At 37.8% G+C, this 25,697-nt stretch overlaps 1 protein-coding gene across 2 annotated transcripts in view; it reads left to right on the top strand.

Moving 5' to 3' along the window:
• The window catches only part of mew (multiple edematous wings), a 313,875-nt gene that overhangs the window by 276,580 nt on the left and 11,598 nt on the right, over nucleotides 1-25,697 (top strand). For both annotated transcript variants that reach the window (XM_083120732.1, XM_083120731.1), the window contains 5 exons: nucleotides 3,343-3,484; nucleotides 14,572-14,819; nucleotides 17,705-17,936; nucleotides 21,859-22,093; nucleotides 24,763-24,914. In XM_083120732.1, the coding sequence (XP_082976858.1) occupies nucleotides 3,343-3,484; nucleotides 14,572-14,819; nucleotides 17,705-17,936; nucleotides 21,859-22,093; nucleotides 24,763-24,914 (1,009 nt within the window). The remainder of the gene's footprint in view (nucleotides 1-3,342; nucleotides 3,485-14,571; nucleotides 14,820-17,704; nucleotides 17,937-21,858; nucleotides 22,094-24,762; nucleotides 24,915-25,697) is intronic.

Genomic DNA, 25,697 nt, shown 5'->3' with positions numbered 1-25,697 from the left:
CACAAAGACACATGGGCAGATCACAAAACAAGGTCCACAGACGATTATACCGGATGTGAGCACAGACGCCAGAGCCTTGTTAGTCTGCAAAATACAGTCCAGAGTGTAACGGGGAAGAAAGGGTGACATTTAGGTGGCAGATTAGAGTATTGCTTAATTTATGCAACAATTATGAAAAATATGGAACACATTCTTTACGAATGGAAGACACACCAAAAGGCTACAAGAAGTAATTTGTATGTGTGAAACCAGCACCGTCCCTTGGAGAGGAACAAGGCCTAATCCTTCATGGAGTGAAGCAACCTAGCAGCAAAACAATTTGAAATGTAATTTTAGCGTTTTAGATTCAGAAAGCAAGTTATGCCAAAATTCGACATTTACAGTTGCTAAATTTCAACTGCCCGCCTTTATTTGCCCCTATTGACCTGCTTTCCAACAGGAAATAACTTGTTTTTTCATGAGATACAATGTCTTATTTACATTAAGCATTCAAGGATGATTACAGAAAGTATGATAAACCCTGACAAAAGTGAAGAAATACTTTTTGGTCTTTGTCCATAATTAAACGAATGATTTTGAGTATACAATTGTAATAATATTATGAGTTTTTAACTGAAAAGAGCAGTGCCTCTTCATTCATGCTTAATGAATGATTCTTTTACTTAGCTCATAGGAGTGTTCCAAATTGATGCGTGTAGCCCCCGTCTAGATGAATCTTTGTATTTAATTAATGCCTGTTAGAAAAGTTTTTAAAGTACTTTTATTCATTATGCTGATACGTTCATTCATCTGTATTATTATACTATTAAACGTATTATTATATTTATTATTAATAACGTAATAATAATCAGCGGTGAATGATGAGACTCGGCGAAGTACACAGACTCCTCTCAGGTACAGGGATAGTGTTAGGCAAAGACAATATTCACAGCACAGAGAAATAAAACCACATTGCTGCATTAGATAAACTAAAAAGTTTTATTCTTTATTTATGGCAATTATAATGCAAATATACAAGAGACGAAGGCAAGGATTTTGCTTTGTCGATGAATTGACTCAACTAAAAATGCCTAAACTCAATGTGTGGCTATCGGCATGCCTATGATCACATAGACCTAGCTTGCACCCCGAACTACCACACCAAGAGATAAGCAATAATTAATGAGCCACTATTTGCTCTTTAGCCTTTTATTTCCAAATTAATCCTTAGGCTAGCTTTATTATTTAACGTAGAATGGTTGCAGTATTGTGCATAGCATCAATGCATGGCTATCGGCGTACCTATGATCACATAGGCCTAGCTTGCACCCCGAACTACCATACCAAGATGTATGCACAACACAGAGGAGTTCTTTTTAAGTTTAAAAGCTTCGTCGATTCGTGGCGAAAGTGTGTTATTTCTTACGCAATATCCTCGCTTTTATACTATTTCGAGAACACAGATTCAAGTACAGATGAATCACTCACTATTTACAAAAAGATGCTACCAACAAAACTGACATCTATGCATGTTTAGAAATACAAATTCGTATAGTGCACTCTCTCAAACAAAGATACTTTAAATTACCCATAATGTAGCATAAAATACAATAAACAACAGATATACATTACAAACAAGGTGCATCATTACATATAATAACAAAGAAATTAAGCTTTCTTTCACAAAAATAAATACATTAGTGACATATTTTCTACTGGTGACGTCACATAAAAATATGGATCATATCAATGCATTACACTTTCCTTGCATAAAAACGTGTTTTTTCACACAAAATAAAACTAAAAATTGCAAAAAGAAAGGAATATGTGCAAAATGAACATCGAAAAATCTATTTCATCACTTGCTTAATAATCATGACCCGACCGATGCAGGAAAAAGAAATAAATGCTCGATGTGGTTCAATAGAAATATGCCTAGAGATTGAGAAGAGAAACACGTTTCAAATAGTTTGGTAAAAAAGTTGATCATTGTAGCTACCGTATGTGGCAATTCTTCTCCTGTTCACACCTTACCTTCATACAAATGGAGATTCTATTCTTCATAACGGTTTGAAATTCTTGGAAACCGTTTCAGTTACTGACAATGACCACACGAGCGAAAGAAGTCGCCCATTACCCAAAATGGTAGGTGAAAGGAGCCTAGTGATAAATCGAAGTTCCTTTGCATACCGTATGGAAGTGATGTGAAGTGAATATGTTTTTATTTATTTATTTGGTTTTTCTAGATATTCTTCCTGTATGTTTTGTACAGTCACGGACACGGCCGGGTTGTAATGAAAACATTGACTTTCAGTGGAATCCTTACAACCCAACAGTGTCCGTGACTGTACTCCCACCTTGGTATAAGTGCACTTTGGCTGTAGATAGATATTGTAATACATACTTGTAGTCACAGAAGTATTAACTAGATCACAAGTCTTATGCTTTAAGTTTTAAATATAAAATATGATTAATTGCAAATAATAGATATTAGCCACCGGCATATATTGCTACTATTTTCGATCTTATTCAGTAAACTAATGTAAGTCAAAAAGCAGCGAAACTTCATACAGAATGATATTGTGAGCTTTTCTCGTATCAACAATATTCGTAATAAAAATATGCACAGAGTCAAGACAATTATATATTTTTATTGAAGCATTCGTATATTTCTAAATACTTATTAATACTTCTTGAATATTTTTGGGTGGGCAATAGGGTGGGCAGAGGAATTTTTGGGTGGGTGCCTGCCCACCCTTGCCCACCCGTTGTGCCGTCCCTGCTACCAAATCACATAAAAACAATCTAAACCTGCAAAGCTTTTAAGAGAGAACTATACAAATATTTACTGGAACATTGTTTTTACTCAATTGATGAATATCTAAGCATTCAATAATAAAATTTCATTCTATCTTTTTATTCTCTTATATTCTTTATTTTTTCATTTTTTACTTTTGACTGTATACATATATCGTATTTCATTGTTATACTCCATAATATTTTATTATATTCCACTGTAATCATGCACTGTATTGACAGTATATTATTGTTGTAATGCTCATGTTATTGTAAAGGGAAACCGGTAACATTTCCATTGCAGTAGTTCATAACAGCCTATATGTCACTGTATTTTACTATATTTCATGTGTACATATTCTGTATTTCATTGTACTCTTATGTTGCAAGTTTTAAGATCCTGTAAATACAAATTGACATGTTCAATATCACTGCATGTAAATGCAAAACAATGTGATTCATGGACGAAATAAATCAATCAATCAATCAATCATTGTTTTTGATGTACTACACATACATTCTTTTATTGTTAATAATTATTAACAACTTTCTTTTGTCCACCAACAGGTTTGGTTTTGCAATAACAAATGCAGGCGATTTGAATCTTGATGGTTATGAAGACATTGCAATTGGAGCTCCATATGATGAAGGTGGCAAGGTTTTTATTTATCTTGGGTCTGCCAACGGAATTATCACAGAACCTTCTCAGGTAATGTTGAGGATAAAAATATTGAATTTGTATCAGTTATGTATTAGACTGTCCTCCTCTGTGGTTGTGCGGCCTAAGGTGCTGTGGTTTGGACTCTGACTGCGGGATGGCATGGGTTTGAGTCCACCTGGGTTCAGTCTCTAGGTTTTCGGCCTGTGTGTAAGACCGGTAGCAACCCACCATCGTGAGGAAATTGGGAAGCTATGAGTGAGTAGTATAAGCTGGTCTGTGAAATCTCCTACAATGGCTGATGGTTCTACGTGCTGACCCCACGTCACCCCATTACCGGTTGAAGATTTCCATACCTCTAGGTAGCATTGTGGAAGGGAGGCTGGCAGTCTTGGAATAGGCCAAGGCCCTTCCAGGGCTATAGAGCCACAGGTTATGTTATGTTATGTATTAGACTAGTGTTTTCCAACTTCTATCTTTTATGAGACACTTCCTCAGCAGCACCTTTCACACACATACTTGTAAATATAAAGCAAGTTCCTCCATAAAATTAACAAGACAATACTCTGTATGTCTCGCTTTTTCCAAGTTTTTGCTAGTACATCCCATATTATTTTTACCCACCTGGCACCCTTTTTTCTGGATACACTCTTGTTAAATTAATTATATGAGTTCTTATGTATATTATTTGTTTTATTATTTGTATACATATATCTTAAGGCATGCATGAGTATCTTAATTAAAAGAAATATGAATTATCAAGTTTACATGCTACTGTGCCACATTATTTATCACATTTGGACCATCGTTCATTGAGGCAGATAGGCAAAGTTAAGGGGCTGATGCCAGCAAAGCAGTTTTTGAAATTTCCTACAGTTTTGAGAAACCGCTATGATATTCCAAAATCTGAAAAACTACATCTGCTTAGAATTCCTTCTAGAGCATATTCATGTGAATCTTCCATGTGCTGTTCATTCCCTGTTGGCTAGATATTCACAGTTACAAACCTATTGCAAATATCTAGACACAGTAAGACCACACAAAGATTCATGTGAATTCTGTATAAGAAAGAGATGTAATTTTTCTGATTTTGGAATATCATAGTGGTTTTGAAAAACTACAGGAAATTTCAAAACTGCTTTGCTGGCATAAAACAAAATATACAATAGAACCTTAATCCATGCACATTGGGTTAGGTGATGGAGATTTGCACAGTGATGATCTTGGCCATAATGGAGATGATTTCCTCAGCACCATACTTCAGCCGCACCATACTTCAGCCGCCAGTTTTTCCCCAGGGCTCCCCCCAGGTATCTATTTATTGGATGCTGAGTGAACCTCTATGCATGGCCAGTGTTGTAAAAATCCCCACTAGAGATCATCCACCACCAGAATCAGACCCAGGTCTTTTGCAGTCAGACCCTACTACCGTGAGATTGTTTCATAAATGGTATGTCAAAATCCACAATGCAACGTCCGTCACACACTTACACACAATTACCACACTCTAAACACTTTAATTAGTAGGACGGCAAAAGTCTACCCATATGCGCTAACTTTTTGTCAGCCGCAGAACATGGACTCAGAAATATCTTAGGGCTTGCTGGGTGTAAGGAAAGACTATACCAGCTTAGTATATATATATATTTATATATGTTTATTATAGTCTCAACACAAGGGTGTCCGTTTGCACACTTACACACGTGTCTTTACCTGAAACCTTTACCACGCTCGTGCATTTGCTTGTACCACACATGTGCTTTTACCTGTTCCACGCACGTTCACCAAGAGATAAGGGGTGGGGAGAGAACATCCAATTTATTCCTCGCTGTGAGGTGCCAGGGGGAGTATGGGGACCTAATTTTATTTAGGGCCTTGGTTGCCGCTGACGTCACGGGTTCCCCTGTAAAAGAGAGTAGGTTGTGCGTAGTACCCCAACCACAGCCGGGAATTGGCCGAAACCAATCGGTACTCCCGAATAACGGGCGCAGGGTAAAAGGATTAAAGGATGCCGCGACACCCCGGCGTTAGCTGGGAGTTGGCAAGCCAACCGGTGTCTCCTATGAAGGGACGGCAGGTTAGAAAAGGAAGGTCCGGGTGCTCCCAGACAAGCCGGGCAGGTAGAACCTGGGCACCTATCAGCCTAAGCGAGCGGACAAGGTAGGTAGGTTGCTGCTAGGCTCTTCTTCTTCTTTCTTCTTTCTCCGTCCTTCCTTCTGGGATGGCTTCTAGTTCTCAGGCTGGGAGGCCAGTTAACCCTGGATGTTTGCCTGTTGACATCAGGGAGCCAACTGAGCTCCGGTCTCGCTGCGCTGGGTTTTATAGTCGCGGTGGCGCATGGGTGGTGAAAATTTTAACTACAAGTACGCGTTGCTAACTCATTTTTTTACATATTGCAACCTTCGTACTGAGAAACATCCGAGAAGTGACATTAAGAAAACACTAATGGGAAAATCACTAGATGCACGTGTTAATATAAACTAAAACTGTGCGCATTCAGACAATACAATTAATAATGAGCCTCGCAGGACTCTGTAATTCTAAACAACGAGTTGAACAGTGTATATGACAATAATTGATAACATTTTCTGAATACAGCAACCACGCAGGGTCTAATAATAAGCGAAGCTAATAAACGTAGAGGTGGATCCGTTAGCGTTTACAGAACAGCGACCACGCAGGGTCAAATAATACGTAGAGGTGGATCCGTTAACACATTTAAACTAAAAGCGTACGCCTCGGAGGGACATATAGCATGCATTCTTCTTAACAAAATATAATATGGCGACCACGCAGGGTCGTTAAATGTGGCGACCACGCAGGGTCGTTACATACGCCCCTCCCTCGGGCAAAAATTTTGAAGAAATTTAAATCTTACAATTTATGAAAAATTTTCATGAAACATTAATTTAAAATTCAATAGAAAATATGACGGTAATAAGAGTCTGTTTCTTCTACACATTAGTCACTAGGTCATCTTCTTCCCCTACCACTTCTCTTCTTCGCTCCGATGAACACCTGTAGAGGCGAAGGTTGTCGAAGTTGACTCGGTCGATGGGTTGCCTGGTCCTGGGGTGAACTAACATTGCAGTGTTGTTCCGAAGGTCAGTGGCTAAATAAGGTCCAATATACACTTCGAAGAGCTTAGCTATTGTTTTATTCTTCCTCGAACTAAGCTTATGATTTCGAACAAGAACCAAGTCGTCTTCGTGCAGCTCGAGCGCCTTTAGTCTTAAATTTTCGTTTGATATTTCTAGAGCACTCTTTGGACTTGGCTAGAAACAGCTTTTGATTCCAGTTGGAGATTTGCGGGTCTACTTCGTTGATAGGCCAGTTGAAATGATCAAGGACTTCGTTAGGAACGGGTCTGTTGAAGAATAATTCTGAAGGAGCAAAGCCGGTGGCTTCAGATACCGAATTATTGAGTAGCCAACAGATTTCAGTTAAAAATTTAGACCAACTTTGATGTTCACGATGGCAGAACAATCTGAGTAACCTTACAATTTCTTGATTCATCCTTTCGATTGTATTACTGCTTGGGTGGTAGGCGGTCGTGAAGAAATATCTTATGCCTTTCTGGTCAAGGTAGTCTTTCCATAGTCCTGAAGTAAACTGGGTACCCCTGTCTGACAAAATGGCCTTAACTTTGGGAAAGTGGGAAAAGTATCCTCTCTCCATTATATTTATTATCTCTCTTGCAGTCCCTCGCCGCAAGGGATAAACTGAGACAAACTTTGTACCAACGTCTACCAGGGACAAGATATATTGGTATCCCTGGGATGAAGGTAACTTTCCAATTAAATCTATGGACAGCAGCTGGTGAGGATCCTTCTGATTTATGTGCAGCTTGTCCTTAAGGATTCCTAGTTTATCCATCTTAGTCTTAGCACACGTGAGGCAATCTCTGACATGCTTAACTACATCTGCCTTCAATTTTGGCCAAAAATAACGGGTCTTAATTCGGCTTAAGGTTTTGGCTAGGCCGAAATGTCCCTGCTCGTCGTGATTTTCTTTCCTAACTTTCTCCTTGAACTTTTCTGGAACACACAACTTCCACGTTACTTCATCTCCAGAACTCTTCCTGAACAAAAGATTACCATACCTTTGGTACAACTTCTTAACTTTTGTTTCTGCAGGCGAATCTTGCTCTTCCTTTTGTTCTAGGATTTTTATGATAGGCCGGCAAAAGTCATCAGCTTCTTGAGCTTCTATCCAACTTTCCACCTCCTCTATTTCATCTCGCTCCTGCCAGATGTAGTTTACATGGAAATTTCTGGTTTCTGGTTCCATGTCTTCATCTTCCGCCGGATATCTGCTAAGCACGTCAGGTACTAAGTTTTCTTTTCCTTGGATGTAAATAATCTCGAAAGAGTAGGACTGCAATCTGAGGGACCATCTAGTAAGACGGCAATTCCAGTTCTTAGAGTTTTGTAGCCATACTAATCCACGGTGGTCAGTATAAATCTTGAAATGTCTACCCTTCAAATAAATTTCAAACTTATTCACTCCAAATAAGATGGCCAAACATTCAAGTTCATGAATTGAATAATGCTTTTCATTGTTCTTTAATTTTCTACTAGCATACTGAACAACAGCTTTATCTTCCCCTTGCTCTTGAAATAGGATGCACCCTAAACCTTTAGTTGAGGCATCGCTCTGAATACAGAACTCTTTATCTAGATCTGGCTGCACTAACGCTGGAGTACTTACTAATTCTTCTTTTAACTGAGAAAAAGCTTCTTCTTGAGCTGGACTCCAATTCCATTTGGTAGCTTTGGAAAGCAGCTGCACCAGAGGTTCTGTCTTCACAGAGAAGTTCTTTATGAATTTTCTTCTCCAGTTTGCTAGTCCTAAAAACTTTCTAACGTCCTTTTTACTATTAGGGCGAGGGAACCTTAGAATGGCTTCATTCTTCTTTGGATCTACCTTGATCTGATCACCAGAGATTAAATGTCCGAGATACACTAGTTCTCCTTTCACAAAATTACATTTTCTTAATTTCACCTTGAGACCGACTTCTTCCAGTCTGCAAAGAACTTTTTCTATGTGTGTTAAATGAGTTGGAAAATCCGAATCAAAAATAAGGAGATCATCAATATACACCGTTAAATAACTTTCAGTCTCAGGTCCAAACACACGGTGCATAACAGATACAAAAGTAGAAACTGCATTCGATAAGCCATAGGGCATTTTTAGGAATTCATATTGACGACCTTTGTAGGAAAAGGCTGTGTATTTTCTACACTCTGCTCTTAGGGGAATCTGCAAGTAACCTGAGGCCAGATCCAAACTAGTGAAGTATCGTGATCCTCGGAATCGTTGTAAAGATTCGTCAATTGGTGGGACGGAGCTCTTAGGGACCACCATGATTGCATTGAGTTGATGAAAATCCAGACAAGGCCGTACACTTCCGTCAGGCTTGTCAACCACTAATAATGGGTTCAGATACGGAGACACAGATGGTTGGATGATATTCCATGCTTTCCAGAGATCTAATTCCTTTTCCAAAGCTTTTCTTTTGGAAAGCGGTACTGGGTATGGGTGGCGGTAAACTGGTTCAGAACTTTTCAGTACGATCTCGCATTCAGCACTTTCCATGGTTCCTGGTTTCTCTGAGAATACCTCTAGATACTGCAGCAGCACACTAAATAACTCCTGTTTCTGGGAATCGAGTAAAATATTTATCGTATCGACCTTCTCTCTGAGGTCAGCGGGTTTATACATCCAATCCACTTCTTTATCTTGGATTCTTTGGATATACCGCACTATATCAATATTTAGAGGATTCCCCTCTCTCTGCTCAGTAGTTTTTCCGAACGACAACGTTACAATATTTTTCCTGAAGTTGATTTCAGCCTCGTGCTGTTTCAAGAAAGGCATTCCTAACAGAAGATCAGTTCCAAATCCTTTTAAGATGAAAACCTCAGTACTGAAATTTAAACCACCAATTTCTAACTCCACAAGCCTGCTTCCACATACACGCTTCTTATGACTTCCAGAGAAATCTACCAATCGCACCTCTGGAACTTTCTGGATCTGTATGCCAGGTATCTTATGTACTAACTTAGTCCAGATTGAATAATTAAGGATCGAGCATTCACTTCCAGTATCAATCACACAGGTCACTGTAAAGTCCATTAATTTAGCTTGCACTACTGGAGATCTGTATCTAATTTTGGATTCCCTTGCAGACTTTAATTCCTTTTGTAAAATGGTCTCTTCAGTTTCTGTTAGCTGGAAATTTACTAGTAACTCTTGGACATCTTTATCTATTAATTTGGGCCGCTCCATCGAAGTCCCTTGCCTAAACAGGAACGAAGCATTTAGACAAGGTCCTAGTTTGTCTGACTAGACTGGGACCTTTGATTTTGATGAAACTCCCGCGCTGTTTCTACGGCCACCTCCTGCTCCGATGTAATGTTTTGTCTAGGAGATGGAGGTCCGCGAATCTCATTCTGCTCAGCCATGAATCGTCGTCTCGGAGGACTTGGGCTACTTCTACCTTCACGAATCCTTCTTGGGTCAGGAGATCTACGTCTTTGGTTTTGGTAAGGTCGGAAAGAGTTTCTTCTAAAATCACGCCTGCCTCCTCTTTCATTAGTGAAACGCTGAGGGCGCTGATAATTACCTTCTGACCTCGTTTCTATGTTCCGGACTTTATAGTTTCTTGAGGGATTCTGTTCTTTTCCCTTCGGTTCATCTTTGTTCCTCCATGCATCTGGCTCATCGTAGATTTCAAAATCCTTCAGGAAATGAGTTAGGTCATCTACCGTTCTAGGCGCATGTGCTAAACAAAGGTTTCGCATTCTATAAGGAAGTTGTCCGATGATCAAATTAAGTACTTCTCCCTCATTAAAGTTATCACTCAGGTTTCTATAGGCCGCATAAACGCTCCAGGCAAAGCTCTCCATACTTTCGTGGACAAGTCTGGAATATCTCCTGTTTCTCACAGCTGTTAGCTGCCGTTGTCTAGCCTTCTCAGAAGCGAATTCTTCTTTGAACCTGGCGCAAAAGTCAGCATAATTCACGAAACTATCAATATTTCCTGCAAGCCAGTGTTCTGCTTTATCAGTGAAGACTCTAGGAAGCAACTCTAGCCTATAATGTTCGGGTACCTGCATAAGTTCAAAGCTGACGTTGAGCTCCCGAAGATATTTTTCAGCTGACTGAGCCTCAATGTCGCCTTTAAATTTAGGAATGTGGGCGATATCCGCCATTCTAGGCATCTTAAAATCTGGCCTTCTTCTAGGTGGCGATCCATCTGAAGTATCATCGTATCGAGGCCTCTTTCTTCCATCAGCCTTCATTCTGTTGACAGCGAATGGAGGTTTCTCAGCTAACCTGGGCGGCTCATAAGGAGTAGCATCCGGATTCAGATCTCTATCCGGAGTAAAAGGGCTGGAATGAACATCTGGAGTGGGTTCTGGCTGAACATTCAATCTTTGGAACTGAATCTGAAGTTCACTTACCCTCTGGACAAATGTTCCTGTCTGATCTTGCATTTCTCTTCGCAGAGATACTTCGAGCTTCCTTGTCTCTACCCTAAGAGAATTCACCTTCTCTTCAGCTGCCTGCTCTACGTCCTTCCGCAGAGTTGAGGTCATTGACTCCATCACTTCCTTCTGTTCCTGCACGACTTTCTCGATGGATTCGGTCTTGTCACCCAAGTTTTGGACAGCTTTCTCAATGGACTCCACTGTAATCTCTACTTGTCCGCGCCACTGAGATAATGGTTCCAGTCTTTCCTGAAGTACCTCTTTTACTCTCTCCTCAACCTTTGCTATCTCTACCTGAGAAGTAAGTTGGATACTTTCTACTCCGGCCTTAAGACCTTCTATGTCAGTCCTCTGCTGGGCAAAGAGGGCTTGCAGTTCATTCCTACGCTTCTCGTCTTCTTCCTCTTTCTCTCTCCGTCTTTTGGCTTCTTCTTCCTCTTTTTCTCTTTGTCTTTTGGCTTCTTCTTCCTCTTTTTCTTTCTTTCTTATTTCCTCTAGGCTCTCAATTAAAGCTCGGAGAGTTTCAAAGTCTTTTTCCCTTTTCTCTTCAATTTCTCTTCTTTCTAGCTCTCTCTTCTCTTCAATTTCTCTTCTTTCTAGCTCTCTCTTCTCTTCAATTTCTCGTTTCTCTAGCTCTCTTTTCTCTTCAATCTCTCGTTTCTCAAGCTCCCTTTTCTCTTCATGAAACTCTATTAGGGATCTAAGTTCTATCAGTTCCTTTTTTCTCAGCTTTTCAGCCTGAACTGCCTCTCTTTTGCGCACTTTCTCTTCCTCCTGTTTCTCTTTCCTTCTGTGCTCTTCGTCTTCAAGTCTCTCTTTCTCTCGGCGTGTTTCTTCTTCAAGTCTCTCCTTCTTTCTGTCTTCCCTATCTTTCGTCAGCCATTCCAATAACCAATGGTCTGATGGAGGATTGGTCGGCGGACTTGGTTCTTGTATTGCGGTCTCCGCTACTTGAGTCTGCGGAGCAGATTCACACGTCTGGCATTTAACTCCTACAGCGGGGAAGGTTGCCACATCTTTTCCATCACAGCTCCAGTGAATTTGGCGCTGGCACTGGCAACACTGGAAATGTGCTGCCTCTTCTCCCAGTTCTTCACAGCAACCATATCCAGACTCTGAATCCAAGGTCTTCCTCCCTCTACTTCTCAGGTTCATACCAGTAAATTCTTGATCCATGTTTAATACAGTCCACACTTTCACTTTCACTGGACAGTCCTTTTAATGCACGGTTCGGTTGGCTTCACTTAATTACACAGTTCTGTCGGGCCCCACGTTGGGCGCCAAAAACTTTTGCAACGTCCGTCACACACTTACACACAATTACCACACTCTAAACACTTTAATTAGTAGGACGGCAAAAGTCTACCCATATGCGCTAACTTTTTGTCAGCCGCAGAACATGGACTCAGAAATATCTTAGGGCTTGCTGGGTGTAAGGAAAGACTATACCAGCTTAGTATATATATATATTTATATATGTTTATTATAGTCTCAACACAAGGGTGTCCGTTTGCACACTTACACACGTGTCTTTACCTGAAACCTTTACCACGCTCGTGCATTTGCTTGTACCACACATGTGCTTTTACCTGTTCCACGCACGTTCACCAAGAGATAAGGGGTGGGGAGAGAACATCCAATTTATTCCTCGCTGTGAGGCGCCAGGGGGAGTATGGGGACCTAATTTTATTTAGGGCCTTGGTTGCCGCTGACGTCACGGGTTCCCCTGTAAAAGAGAGTAGGTTGTGCGTAGTACCCCAACCACAGCCGGGAATTGGCCGAAACCAATCGGTACTCCCGAATAACGGGCGCAGGGTAAAAGGATTAAAGGATGCCGCGACACCCCGGCGTTAGCTGGGAGTTGGCAAGCCAACCGGTGTCTCCTATGAAGGGACGGCAGGTTAGAAAAGGAAGGTCCGGGTGCTCCCAGACAAGCCGGGCAGGTAGAACCTGGGCACCTATCAGCCTAAGCGAGCGGACAAGGTAGGTAGGTTGCTGCTAGGCTCTTCTTCTTCTTTCTTCTTTCTCCGTCCTTCCTTCTGGGATGGCTTCTAGTTCTCAGGCTGGGAGGCCAGTTAACCCTGGATGTTTGCCTGTTGACATCAGGGAGCCAACTGAGCTCCGGTCTCGCTGCGCTGGGTTTTATAGTCGCGGTGGCGCATGGGTGGTGAAAATTTTAACTACAAGTACGCGTTGCTAACTCATTTTTTTACATATTGCAACCTTCGTACTGAGAAACATCCGAGAAGTGACATTAAGAAAACACTAATGGGAAAATCACTAGATGCACGTGTTAATATAAACTAAAACTGTGCGCATTCAGACAATACAATTAATAATGAGCCTCGCAGGACTCTGTAATTCTAAACAACGAGTTGAACAGTGTATATGACAATAATTGATAACATTTTCTGAATACAGCAACCACGCAGGGTCTAATAATAAGCGAAGCTAATAAACGTAGAGGTGGATCCGTTAGCGTTTACAGAACAGCGACCACGCAGGGTCAAATAATACGTAGAGGTGGATCCGTTAACACATTTAAACTAAAAGCGTACGCCTCGGAGGGACATATAGCATGCATTCTTCTTAACAAAATATAATATGGCGACCACGCAGGGTCGTTAAATGTGGCGACCACGCAGGGTCGTTGCAACAAATTCCACTATGGTCAATAACAAATCATATTCCACTCTATTAAAATATTTAATTTTAAATTGTGATCATTAGAGCTCATGAGCTGATGAAAAATCCTCGTTTTTTCTAACCATTGAGAACAATACTAAACCTGATAGCAGTCCGTTGTCCTTCAGTTAGAACCAGAAAACATTGTTTTTGTTTTTCATTTTTCAGCCTTTTTTGGCTTTTAGGTCATTTTTCATTATTTTTTGAAGTTTTCATTGCATTTTATTCATTTTTGAGGTTTCATTTTCTCCTCCCCTTTCCCTGTTCTTTCGTGAATTTGAAATGCATTTGCTAGCCTAACTTACATATTCAAATTTCCTAATATGGTTGATTATGCATGTTTGACATTAATTGAAAATACGGTGAATGCAAAACCACAATATTATTTTTAACTGAAATATTTGGCAACAAATTAAATAATTAATTGTGGTAATTTTATTTTTCCTCTAGCAAACTTTGTGTCAAGCTTACTTTGAGGTTCCTTCACTGGCCATAGCTTTAATTGGTGGTTTTAAAGTAAAATTAGTCACAATATAAAAAATTTATAATCTGATATATGCCAAACAGCTTTATATTCAGGTGCTCACTGACTACTGTATTGTGCAAGACCCACTCTGAAAGGAGGTGAATGACTTACACAGAAATACCTTGTGGTGTATTTAATGTAACCTTGAAGTAAAAAGTAAAGTATCAGTTAATTGCTTTTTTCCCCTTGCTTCATTAGTTTAAACACCAAACAACAGGTTTTATCGAAATTAATGAACTACTCTCTTGTAATTTATGAAAACAATCAAGCATTCATTTTAAGAGCCAAAATTATTTTTGTCATTTTTTTACTATTTTAGGTCAACCTTTTATAATTTTAAAGTCATTCTATAGGTCATCAACTTCCAAGCCCTAGTGACAATGCATTGTGCGAACCTTCCACATATGTTGAACATTTATATTATATTTCAGGTTCTCAAAGCTGAAGATCTGCCAGACACACCCAGGACCTTTGGGTACTCATTGAATGGTGGACTTGATCTAGATCTGAACAAGTACCCAGACTTGCTAGTCGGTGCATATGATGTTGATCGAGTTTATCTCCTTCGTGCTCGACCTATTATAGGCATTTTCACAACGGTACAACCAGAGAGAAACCTGCGCAACATTGATCCAAGTGTTCCTCACTGCAGAAAATACCCTAATTCGAATATGACGTGGTGAGTGTTAATTGTTGTTTTTACTTAAATTACATTTCAAGTATTCATTTACATAAAAGGTACTCTAGCATGCGATGTTAATTGTACATTAACCATTGTCATGTGGAGTAACGTAACAGTACTACACAAAGAACCAAATTGTAAACTGAGGAAAATCAAGCTTTCATAGCAATGACCCAAAACCCTAAAAGTCATTGTAGTGTAGATTTGTACTAAAATCACAGATCTGTCATAGGTTCGATTCCAACCACTGGCAAAAGAAACTTCACCTGAAGACAAGAGAAGAGGTGCTCCCTTTAAGTGTAGTGTTACAAGTATAGTTTAAAGCACCAGACAATGTATAATGTCTAGTTAACATTATGCATGCTAATGTAGAACTATTTCCATTAATATTCAGAGGATTATTATAAGAAGTACTTAAAACCAAAAAGTTGCTGACCAAGGCAGTTTATTAAGATAAAAACACTTAACACGTAACGTTTCGACCCTGTATCAGGGTCTTCCTGCCTTGGTCAGCAACTTTTTGGTTTTAATATGGAAACAAGGCTTAATTATATTACAAGAAGTACTTGCTTCCAAAGACTAATAAAACAGAACTCTGTGGCACAACAGCCCTGCCAGCATATCACATGACATCCCATCTGATTCTTGAGATTGATGGAGCCCCTATTATTACTTTCACATAGCTTCTCGATTGCTCTTCCAATACTGGGGCAACACTGAAATTTTCGAGCTTCCACTGTGAATCAGAGCCGAGTGTACTTGATCCAAAGGCAAGAGTGTTATAACTAGGGCTAGGATTTTTATGACCCAAAAAATCACCAAAATATGCAAAATAAAATATGATCTTATGACCTAAAATTTTACAAAATATGCACTATAATTTGAAAAATATGCCCTTATAAGTGGACTGTTTCAAACATCAATATCTAAATGCTGAGATATTTTCACATACGTACTATTTTTAGTTCACTTTAAGGGCCCTGAGTTGCAATGCACAATGAATACCTTCTGTAAATTTTCAAATAAAAATGAAAAAGATTTTGCTACAGTCCAATGGAAAAAAAACTCTCGAGTAAACATGGGAGTAAGAACGAATCCACTTCGAAAATGACCGTATATTTCTGAAAATGCAAAAATATGCTGAATATGACCGAAAATCCATCTAAATATGCTCTTATCACTCAGGAATGGCCAAATATGCCAAAATATGCCCTTAACAAGCACCTTAATTTTATTAATTTCTTCATAATATGAATTTCTATATGTTTGGGGAACACATCACCCTCACCAAAACAAATATGCTGTCATGAAAATCCTAGCCCTAGTTATAACTATCAAGCTAAGCTGGATCTCTTCGAAAGACTGATAATCCCTGACAAAAATCACAGCCACATTATAGAGCATAGATCCTTCAATGTCGGCAATGCCTGTGAATGTCTTTTTTTAATCTATTGCTGAAGACATCAAGATTTGTGTAGCAAGAACAAACATGGTTAACAGTTGAGTAGATGGTGATGTGTGACACCGATAGGTATCCTTATGACTCAAGAAAACACTCCCAGCTAACAATTTGCACCTCAAACATGGATTACATTTTTCTCAAGAATATAGATTCAACACTGGGAATAATATATACACATAACGAGGACCTTTTTATTTAAATGACACTGCCAAATGCTGTGAGTACACAAAGTTATGGTTTCACTCAAAATTTCCAGTTATTAAAAAGCATGGAAGCAACACACTAAGAGATGGCATTCATCCCTGAAGTAGAAGTACTTACTTTGGTTAGGTTCTAATATGTTTGAATGAGCTTTTTGCAAAGAATTCTTTTCATAATAAGAAGTATGATTCTTATGTCTTTGAATTGATACCGTGCTGTTTATCTGTTTTATTTGTACAAAACTGAATCTGAAATCAAAACTAAGGTGTATCTCCTGAGACTTAGTATTTACTTTTTATGATATTTTTACTTTTTTATTTACTTTTTTTCTAACTTTTGAAAATTGACAAAAAATATTTGTAATATAATCAAGTAGAATTAAAAATGAGATGAAATCACGTACCTTGATTTATCCTCCAAATTTTCAGACCAACCAGTCTGAAAATTTGGAGGATATAGCAAGGTTCATGTTGTCATGCTATCTTTTGTGTTTAACCCTAGAACGGTAACACGTCATCTGGCAGACTACACACCTCACACGTCACACCTTGTGCCATTTTCTTGTCTCACCCCCCTTCCACTTAACTCTTCCGCTACCCACCCTGTCTACCTCATTTGGGTCAGAGAGACTGACGAGAAAGTACCGGCGTTCTTTTGCAAGCGTTCCTTCAGTGTGTTTTTAATTTTGCAACGTCTGCCAGATGAAACGTTAGTCTTTACGTACACCAAACCTTCCACGACAACTTTGCCAGATTTTGCTAACATCCTGAATGTGGAAATGCAAAGAAGTAATGCAGTTGCTCAACAACAACAAGGAAGGGAGATTTGTGCATTCTGTCCCTCAAGGAAGAGGAGAATGACCACATTCTTCTGCTGCCATTGCTCCAAAGTGTTGTCTGGTGAACACTAGTCAAAGCATTGTTTTGAGTGCACACACGAGTTATAAAAATGTAATTTCGCATTCTGGCATGCTATTCATGTATTTTGTAAGTAAATACTAACTTTTGTAGCAAAATGAAATATGTTCTGCAAAGTTTATACTATGTTTTAATTCTGATCAAATCAGTAGTCCAGCAGATGAATGGCTAGCTTTAACATTTGTTACAGGACATGTTAGCTTTCTAGGGTTAATATGTTGATGACAGATGGTGTAAACACTAACTTTTAACATTATTTTGCATGAGAAATATCAGTGGTACATTTTATACTTTTGTTTCAGTTTCACATTTCAAGCCTGCTTCAACATCACAGCTGCTGCAAAAAACCTGGCCCGCAGTCGTGCTGAAAATTTAAAAATACAGTACAGAATAGAGGCAGAAACATTCACAACAAAGAAATTTTCCAGAGTTTGGTTTGCTCCAGATGAGAAAAGGAAGCCACACATCAAGGAGCATGTAATTTCTCTAAGTGAGCTTCATTATTACTGTTCCGAAGAGACAGTGTACATAAAGGTAAAATGTTCATTTTGTTCAGTTCAGTCAATCGGAGTGTTAATGTTTATGAAGAAAATGAGAAGTAACATATACTCGGCATGAAATTTCAAATGCATATGAACCTGATAATGATATTATTATATTAAAATTGTTCACAAGAACGACAAAAGGGGAGAAAATCACAAATACTGTACTATCTTGACAATGCCAGTACAATAAGTACAATTCATTCATTCTAAAACTAATAAAAATGATATCTTACTAGCCACTTCATAGCTCTGGTGATATAAGCATGTTCAGGGTTCCCACACACCTGGAAAACCTGGAAAACCTGGAAATCTCAGGGAATTTGAAAAAAATACAAATCTCAGGGAAATCTCAGGGAAAATCTTGTAATTGATTAATGGTTCCCAATGAAGCAAAACTGAGGGATTATAATATGTTCCTGTCTGTGGATAATCCAAGCTGTTGTAGCATTTCTCTTTCAGCAAGGAACTTGTATCTATTTGTTTGTCTGTTTCTTGTTTTTAAATGTGATTCCAGGGCTGGTGACCAAGTGACCCCCATAATTTTTGCACTTTTTAAAATTTAATTAGCCGATTTCGATGTTTTACATGACGTAAAATATATTTCAAGATGTGGAAAACTCATAATAAAGATATCCAGTGTTCATTTGATTTCCCTTATTAGGGAGTAGTTTTAAGTTTTTTCTTCCTTCTTTTTTTTTTACAAAATAGTAAAAAAATGGAGTGTCCTGTTTAGGGAAATATTTATTTTCTGCCATCTTTTGTGTACAATACTGATGATTGTGTATTTACTGCATTTAGAACAGAATTTTAAATATTTACTTATGAATTATGTATTGTTCATAAATACTTGTCCATATTTTAAGTTTTTGATCATGTTCAACTATTGTTATAGTCAGTGCTCGAAAAATCTTCTTCAGAGCTAGGTGCCAGCTCTGAATATCAGGCACCAGGAAACAACCTACTTGCAATTGTGCATACTAAGGGGTTTCAAAACTTGCGCAACCCAAAGTTTGAAAATTTATATCTTGAAAACCGTAAGAGATATTTACACTGGTTTTCCTGCATTATAAAGCCTCATCCATTTGAGATATTTTTCAATGCTAAGAAATTATCAGTTTACGCCACACAGAAAATTAGATATATAAATAACTGGCGAAAGGCAGTGTTAAAACTTTTCCAGAAATGCATTTCTGAGTGAGAAAAATATGTAAGAAATTATCAAAGGGTCATAATTGGATGTCTGATGCCATGTCAATCTGTCATTTGCAAAAAATATTGATCATGTGCAGCATTTGATTGATTTTTCACTGGCGATTTTATGGGTTGAGTGGTAACATTTTTGGGACATATCCTCCGTAAATGGCAACACTAGCAGGTCGAAATTTTGTCAACAGACACACGCAACATGTGCTTAAATATTGGCCATACTCCATGACATGGGTTAGGTGGTAGAACAGCCTCAGCCTGAACCTCGCCCACAGAAATAAAGAATGAAGAATTTAAAATTTTGTACATAATAGCAAATGATCACAGTCGCCAGGCTGAAAATTTTAGTCACCATGGCAACCTGGCGACCGGGATTTTTCGAGCCCTGGTTATAGTTATGACATGACATGTGAATTTTTACATGCCTATCACATGGCAATGCATATGTGGAAAGTGGGTTTTCTGTAAATAAGCAGGTTTTAATAGAAAACTTGAAAGAAGAGTCTGTTGTGGCTATTCGGCAAGTTTATGATGCAGTGAAGTAAGCAAAGATATGATCCAGAGAGTTAAAGGTGCACGTATTAGATACGAAGAAGCATTGCAGGAGATGAGAAAGAAATGTGATCACAAAGAAGACAAAAGGAAAGAAATGAAACGTAAAGCAAGGAGATCCGTGCTTTACAAGCCAAACAACAAAAGATGCAAGAAGAAGCAAAGGCTATTGCAAAACAATTTTAAAAAACTTGAAGCTTCTGAGAAGTAAAGTTTCTTAATTTGCTGTGTCAGACATTAAGTGCATTTCTTGTTTTATATTTCAGTCTCAGTAACTTATTAATTCCTTTTTAAATCGGTACTAATAATTGTCACTTCATTTTTATATGTTTTAAAAATCCAATAATTTGTTTGTCTTAACTATTATTGTACGCATTACAGATTAATCGATATTGTATCCATTTATAAACATTTATGAAAGTGTGAAAATATTTCAATATTCTATATCAGATATGTTAGAAATTGTTTCAGAGTTGTTTGAAGTTCTAGAAAACTGGTCATCTTTGTTCTTAATTACATGCAAAGAAGTGTAATTTTATTTTATTATTGAACTAGTTTTGTTATTTGCATCAGAAAACAACAGTAATAACGAAGGTGAGGATGGTATGGCTATGAGGGGAAATGGAGGAGGCCATTGTAAAATTATAGTAGTCATTTACTGTGCATTCAATACTCTGGAAAAAATATGAGGATTCTGGAAAACTCAGGGAAATCTCAGGGAAAATGGATTTGGAGTTTGCGTGGGAACCCTGCATGTTCTAAGTTTTCTTGAATTCTTATCACCATGCAAGCCAAGTTGAATAATAAATATTATTACCATTGTTATTACCAATGATATTTTTGTGTTGGGAATTGCTTACGGTTTGTCTATTTATCTGTAGCAGAATCCTTGTGAAAATGGTTTATCTATATATAAGATAAACATTGCTATGCACAGAATAAATGCTCTGAAATGTGTAAAACTCAGCAAATTCTCTAGAAGGTGGTTTGTGCTACAACTTGAAGATACCTTGAAAACAGTGATACCATTTGTTCAACTCATATCTTGTGGGTGTGCGAATTACTCACAATTACAGAATAATAAGTATTCCTAAAAGATATCTGAAAAAATATATTTAAAAAATACTAAACTTATTTTACTTACGATTAGTGAGTATGTACTATTTCCAAACACCGTTTCAAGAATCAACTGTTCCTTCTTGACTAGCGAAATTGCTTCATAGCCATGTCAAATTGAATTAAAAACAAGGAAAAAGGATATAGGAATAACTATGGTAAAAAAAGGAATTCTAAAAACTTGCCCAATCCTGTTAAAACTTCCATCCCCACTTTCGTAAAAACACATAGTTAAAAAGTCAATCTTAAAAGAACATTTTGATTTAAAAAGTTAAAGGACACACACCAATTCACTTTCGCCCGTGAGGGATCCGGATTGCCATTGTATGAGATTCTGCAAGAAGGCAATCCGGATCCCTCACGGGCGAAAGTGAATTGGCGTGTGTCCTTTAACTTTTTAAATCAAAATGTTTTTTTTAAGATTGACTTATTAACTATGTGTTTTTATGAAAGGATGGTAGTGGGGATGGAAGTTTTAACAGGATTGGGCAAGTATTTAGAATTCCATTTCTTTCCTATATCCTTTATCCTTGTTTTTAATTCAATTTGACGTGGCTATGAAGCGATCTCGCTAGTCAAGAAGGAATCTGATGAAGGGAACAGTTGATTCCTGAAAAGTTGTTTGGAAATAGTACATACTCACTAATTGTAAGTAAAATAAGTTTAGTATTTTTTAAATATATATATTTTTAATATCTTTTAGGAATACTTATTATTCATTTGTTCAATAAATTGTAGTGCAAATTTGTATTTTTCAGAAATAACACGTACTAAAGTTTGTTTCTGGCTTCACAATAAATTATATGTATGACAAACAAACCTATCTCTATATTAGTTTTCAATATGTTGGTACAACATGAAAACCACCTATTGGCCTGGCATCATAGAACAAATCACAATTGTCCAACAGTATATTATTTACCTTTGGCCAATCACTTTTAGTATGGTTTGTCTAACCTTTGTCCAACCACACTTTGTTACCTTTGTTATGTGAATATTTAATATGTGCACTCTGTTGATATACTGTTGTCTTGCAGAATAACACGAAGGATATTCAATCTCCAATCAAATTTAAACTTACCTACACACTTCTTCAAAAAGAGCCCACCCCAGGAATTCCTGGCCGTCCCCTTCCCAGTATAGATGACTATCCTATTTTGAATCAACAAGAGGCAGCAAAAATTTTTGAGGCAACTTTCCAGAAAGATTGTGGAGAGAATGACATTTGCGAAAGTAATCTGTTTCTTGCTGCAGGTTTTAAGCTACCAAAAGGTAGGTTATTTACATATCCTTACTGGACATGTTACATCAGTGTTTTGCATGATATGTAAATGCAAATTTGTAACATTGTAGTGTAAATGACTGAATTTGTGTGATGCTGTGAATATATTGTGATTAAAATTTTGGTTACTGCTCCCGGTGTCTTGCACTGCATCATTGTGTATGAGGTAAGTCATTAAATAACAGAAATTTTATTCTAAATTTCATGAAGATTTATGCACAATGAAAATTTATATTTCAAATTCAGAACTCAAAATGGTTCCTTAGCAACATGTTATGATAAAGGTGTCATGTCGATCAAGCAGTATGCGCCTGCGCAGTAGCTCGTACAACATGGCTGCTCCACTGTTGACTTGTACCATAGAAGAGCAGCGATACTAAAATACTATTAGTTTCTTGTAGTCAGAGGAGTGAAACCTTCTGAGACCTACAGCAGAATGAAGGTTCAGTATGGAGACGATTGTTAAGTCAGGAGAGAGTGTACTAAATTAACAATTGACACGCCATCTGGCCTTCCACTCCAGTGTTCATCACTGACATCTCGTCCGTTTTTTAAAAAAGGATCTTTCCACCCATTCATACATTTTCTCCTGACTTAAACAATTGTCTCTGTATTGAACCTAATTCTGCTGTAGATTTCAGAAGGTTTCACTCCCACAGACCACAAAAAACAAATAACACTTCATTGCTCTTCTACGGTGCAAGTCAACAGTGGAGCAGCCATGTTGTACAAATTACTGCGCAGGCGCACACTGCTCGATCATTACGACACCTTTATGGTGTGTTGCTAAGGAACCATTTTGAGTCCCGCAATACAAAATTTCGTTGTGCATAAACCTCCATGAAGTTTAGAATAAAATCCCTGTTATTTAATGACTTTCCCTCATAGTTCTATTATGACAATTTGAATAGAGAGAGAGAAAGAGAGAGTTAGTTTATTTATTTCTTTCTCTCTCTCTCAAAGGGAGGTATTCTCCTGTTTCTCTTTGTTTCAAGAGATGTGACACAAGGTAGGGATTATAAAAAATTCCAATCGTAACTTGATAAGTGCATTTGAAAGGTTTAATTGCATTGTCATATTTGTCAGTCAAAACATTTAATTTTCTTTCTAAGGAAATTTAATTATTCAAACTGGACATTAGAAGAGCTTATTGGCACATACAGAAAATTTATACTGGTATTATCTTACTAAGTAGTTGGGAAAAAAGAGTATCTTGATCGAGAATCAAACCAGAGATCCTGGCATTTCATGAAATTTTTGTACCTGTGAATGGACAAGATATACTACGTACTTGTAAATTAATGCAGTGGAAGCTGTGATGAAGCTGAAGGCTTGCTTAGAAGCCATAGAGCATTGGTTTGGAATACAGTCAATTTGCACTTTTACCCTTACACTCCAATAAGTGCCAACAACATCATATTGCACCTGCAGTATTAGAAATAGAAATGTGTTTATTTACATATTGCAAACAGTGAAAGAAACATATTTCTATTAAAATCAAATATTGCATTCTAAAGAGTAACTCGTCAAGTTGGAGTTTTTTTTTTCAGGATCATTGTGTTATTATTCCACTTATAGATTTTTATGTTCTTTGATTTGATTTTTTTCATCCATTTGATCACTTGCAGTACATTAGTACAATAAGATAAACTGCTCATTTGTGGCTTACGACTACATAGGAGAAAAGATGAGTATAAAATGCAATGTAAAACTAACTTATGCAGAAGTTCTCTCGGGATATCAGCCAGGTGATTTCTGGATAGGCTTCCGAGCTTTCGAGAGCTAACATCACTGTCATTTTCAGGGATTGAAGTGGATGGAATGTTCTGCTAACCTGGATTTTTCTGGGTGAAAATTCTTTATGTAGCTGGCATGTTCTTTGCATCGTTGTTCGATTGTCCTCCTCGTTTGGCCAATGTACACTTTACCGCAGGTACCTGGGGTTTACCATATCGTCTGTACCTGCGGTAAAGTGTACATTGGCCAAACAGGGAGGACAATCAAACAACAATGCAAAGAACATGCCACCAGCTACATAAAGAATTTTCACCAAGAAAAATCCGGGTTAGCAGAACATTCCATCCAAGAGGACCATAGAATCGACTTTACAACCACCAAGATCATCAATAACTCATCAAATTACTGGGACAGAATCATCAAAGAAGCAATGGGAAAAAGAAAACCTGAACAGGGACACGAGACTAGAACTGGACCCAGCCTGGTTAGCGATAGTGAACTGGGAGCATGGACGTCTTAGAGACGGCACCTGATTGGCCCTCCACCTGCACCGTACCCCTCCCACATCAAATACATAAAACCATAACCCAACTTTTCTCTGCACTTCAATCCCTGAAGATGACAGTGACGTTAGCTCTCGAAAGCTCGGAAGCCTATCCAGAAATCACCTGGCTGATATCCCAAGAGAACTTCTTCATCATTCGCCGCCAGGAAAGCTTCAAGAATTACATAAAACTAAATTGTCGACAAATTACGAGACAATGAACACACATGAAAATGAAGTATTTCCAGAAATGATGAAAATAGAACTCAAGTAAGACACACAAAGAAAACACAAAATTTTAATGTAATCATATGCAAGCATACATTGATTCTCACATTCTTTTTTAATTTTGCATGCCACCATTCTCTTATATTACAGAACCCAACAAACCATGGGAGTTGTCATTGGGTGAAGTTCAAGAAGTTGTATTAGAGGTTACAGTTTCCAACTACAATGAATCTGCATATGAAGCGCAGCTCTACATCATTACTCCTGAAAGTCTAAATTTCATCAATGCAGCAGACTCTGAGGTAGATTGAAAATAGGTTACCATTTGAGTTTCTCTAAGAGCAGAGAAGAAACTCTCTGACACAAATAAATAGATAATAGAAAGGGGATGACCAATAACTGTCTGTTTCCATTTTATATATATTTTATCCAACTTTTTAAGTGCTTTATCTTGATGAAGACTAGTGCCCAAATTTGTATGTAATTACAATTTTTTTCCTGTCAGATGTACCCAAGCAAAAATGATGAAGCTCTGTAAATTATGATGGTAGTAATGATAAACATAAATTTTATGTTGCATATTTTGAAGTATATTACATATTTTTGGTATCTTATTCATAATTGATTGAATGTTTATTCAGTGTATGTGACATTCTCACATTGGCTGACATTGTTGAGAAATTGAATCTTACTGGAAATGAATGTTATTTTTTAAAAAATGTTTACATTTACCTGTAATTAAAAAATTACATTGTAGTAAACTGGTGTTCTACAAAATTACATTTATCTAAGAACAACTGCATTATCAAAAATAGCACTGGAGGAAAGAACTACAAAAGGCCTAAAAATATAAGTAAAATACCTTAAACTGAATGATTGCCTATAAATTTCATGATAGAGATGTATGTTAGCATACTATGTGAATGTGGATGAGCTGACATAAGAATATCTGGATGTCTTCTAGTACACAAGCAACACACGTGGAAGGGAGAACTAGGAAGGCCAAAAATAGGTGAACACACATGGAATGATCACATAGAAGTCAGTGGAAACAACGTAACAGTAATATACAAAGAATCAAATTG

The sequence above is a fragment of the Lepisma saccharinum genome, chromosome 4 (assembly GCF_977018435.1).
Source record: "Lepisma saccharinum chromosome 4, izLepSacc3.1, whole genome shotgun sequence".
NCBI classification, from domain to species: Eukaryota; Metazoa; Arthropoda; class Insecta; order Zygentoma; family Lepismatidae; genus Lepisma; species Lepisma saccharinum.
Note: the sequence above shows the minus strand (reverse complement) of the source record. Positions and strands in the feature narration are given on the sequence as shown.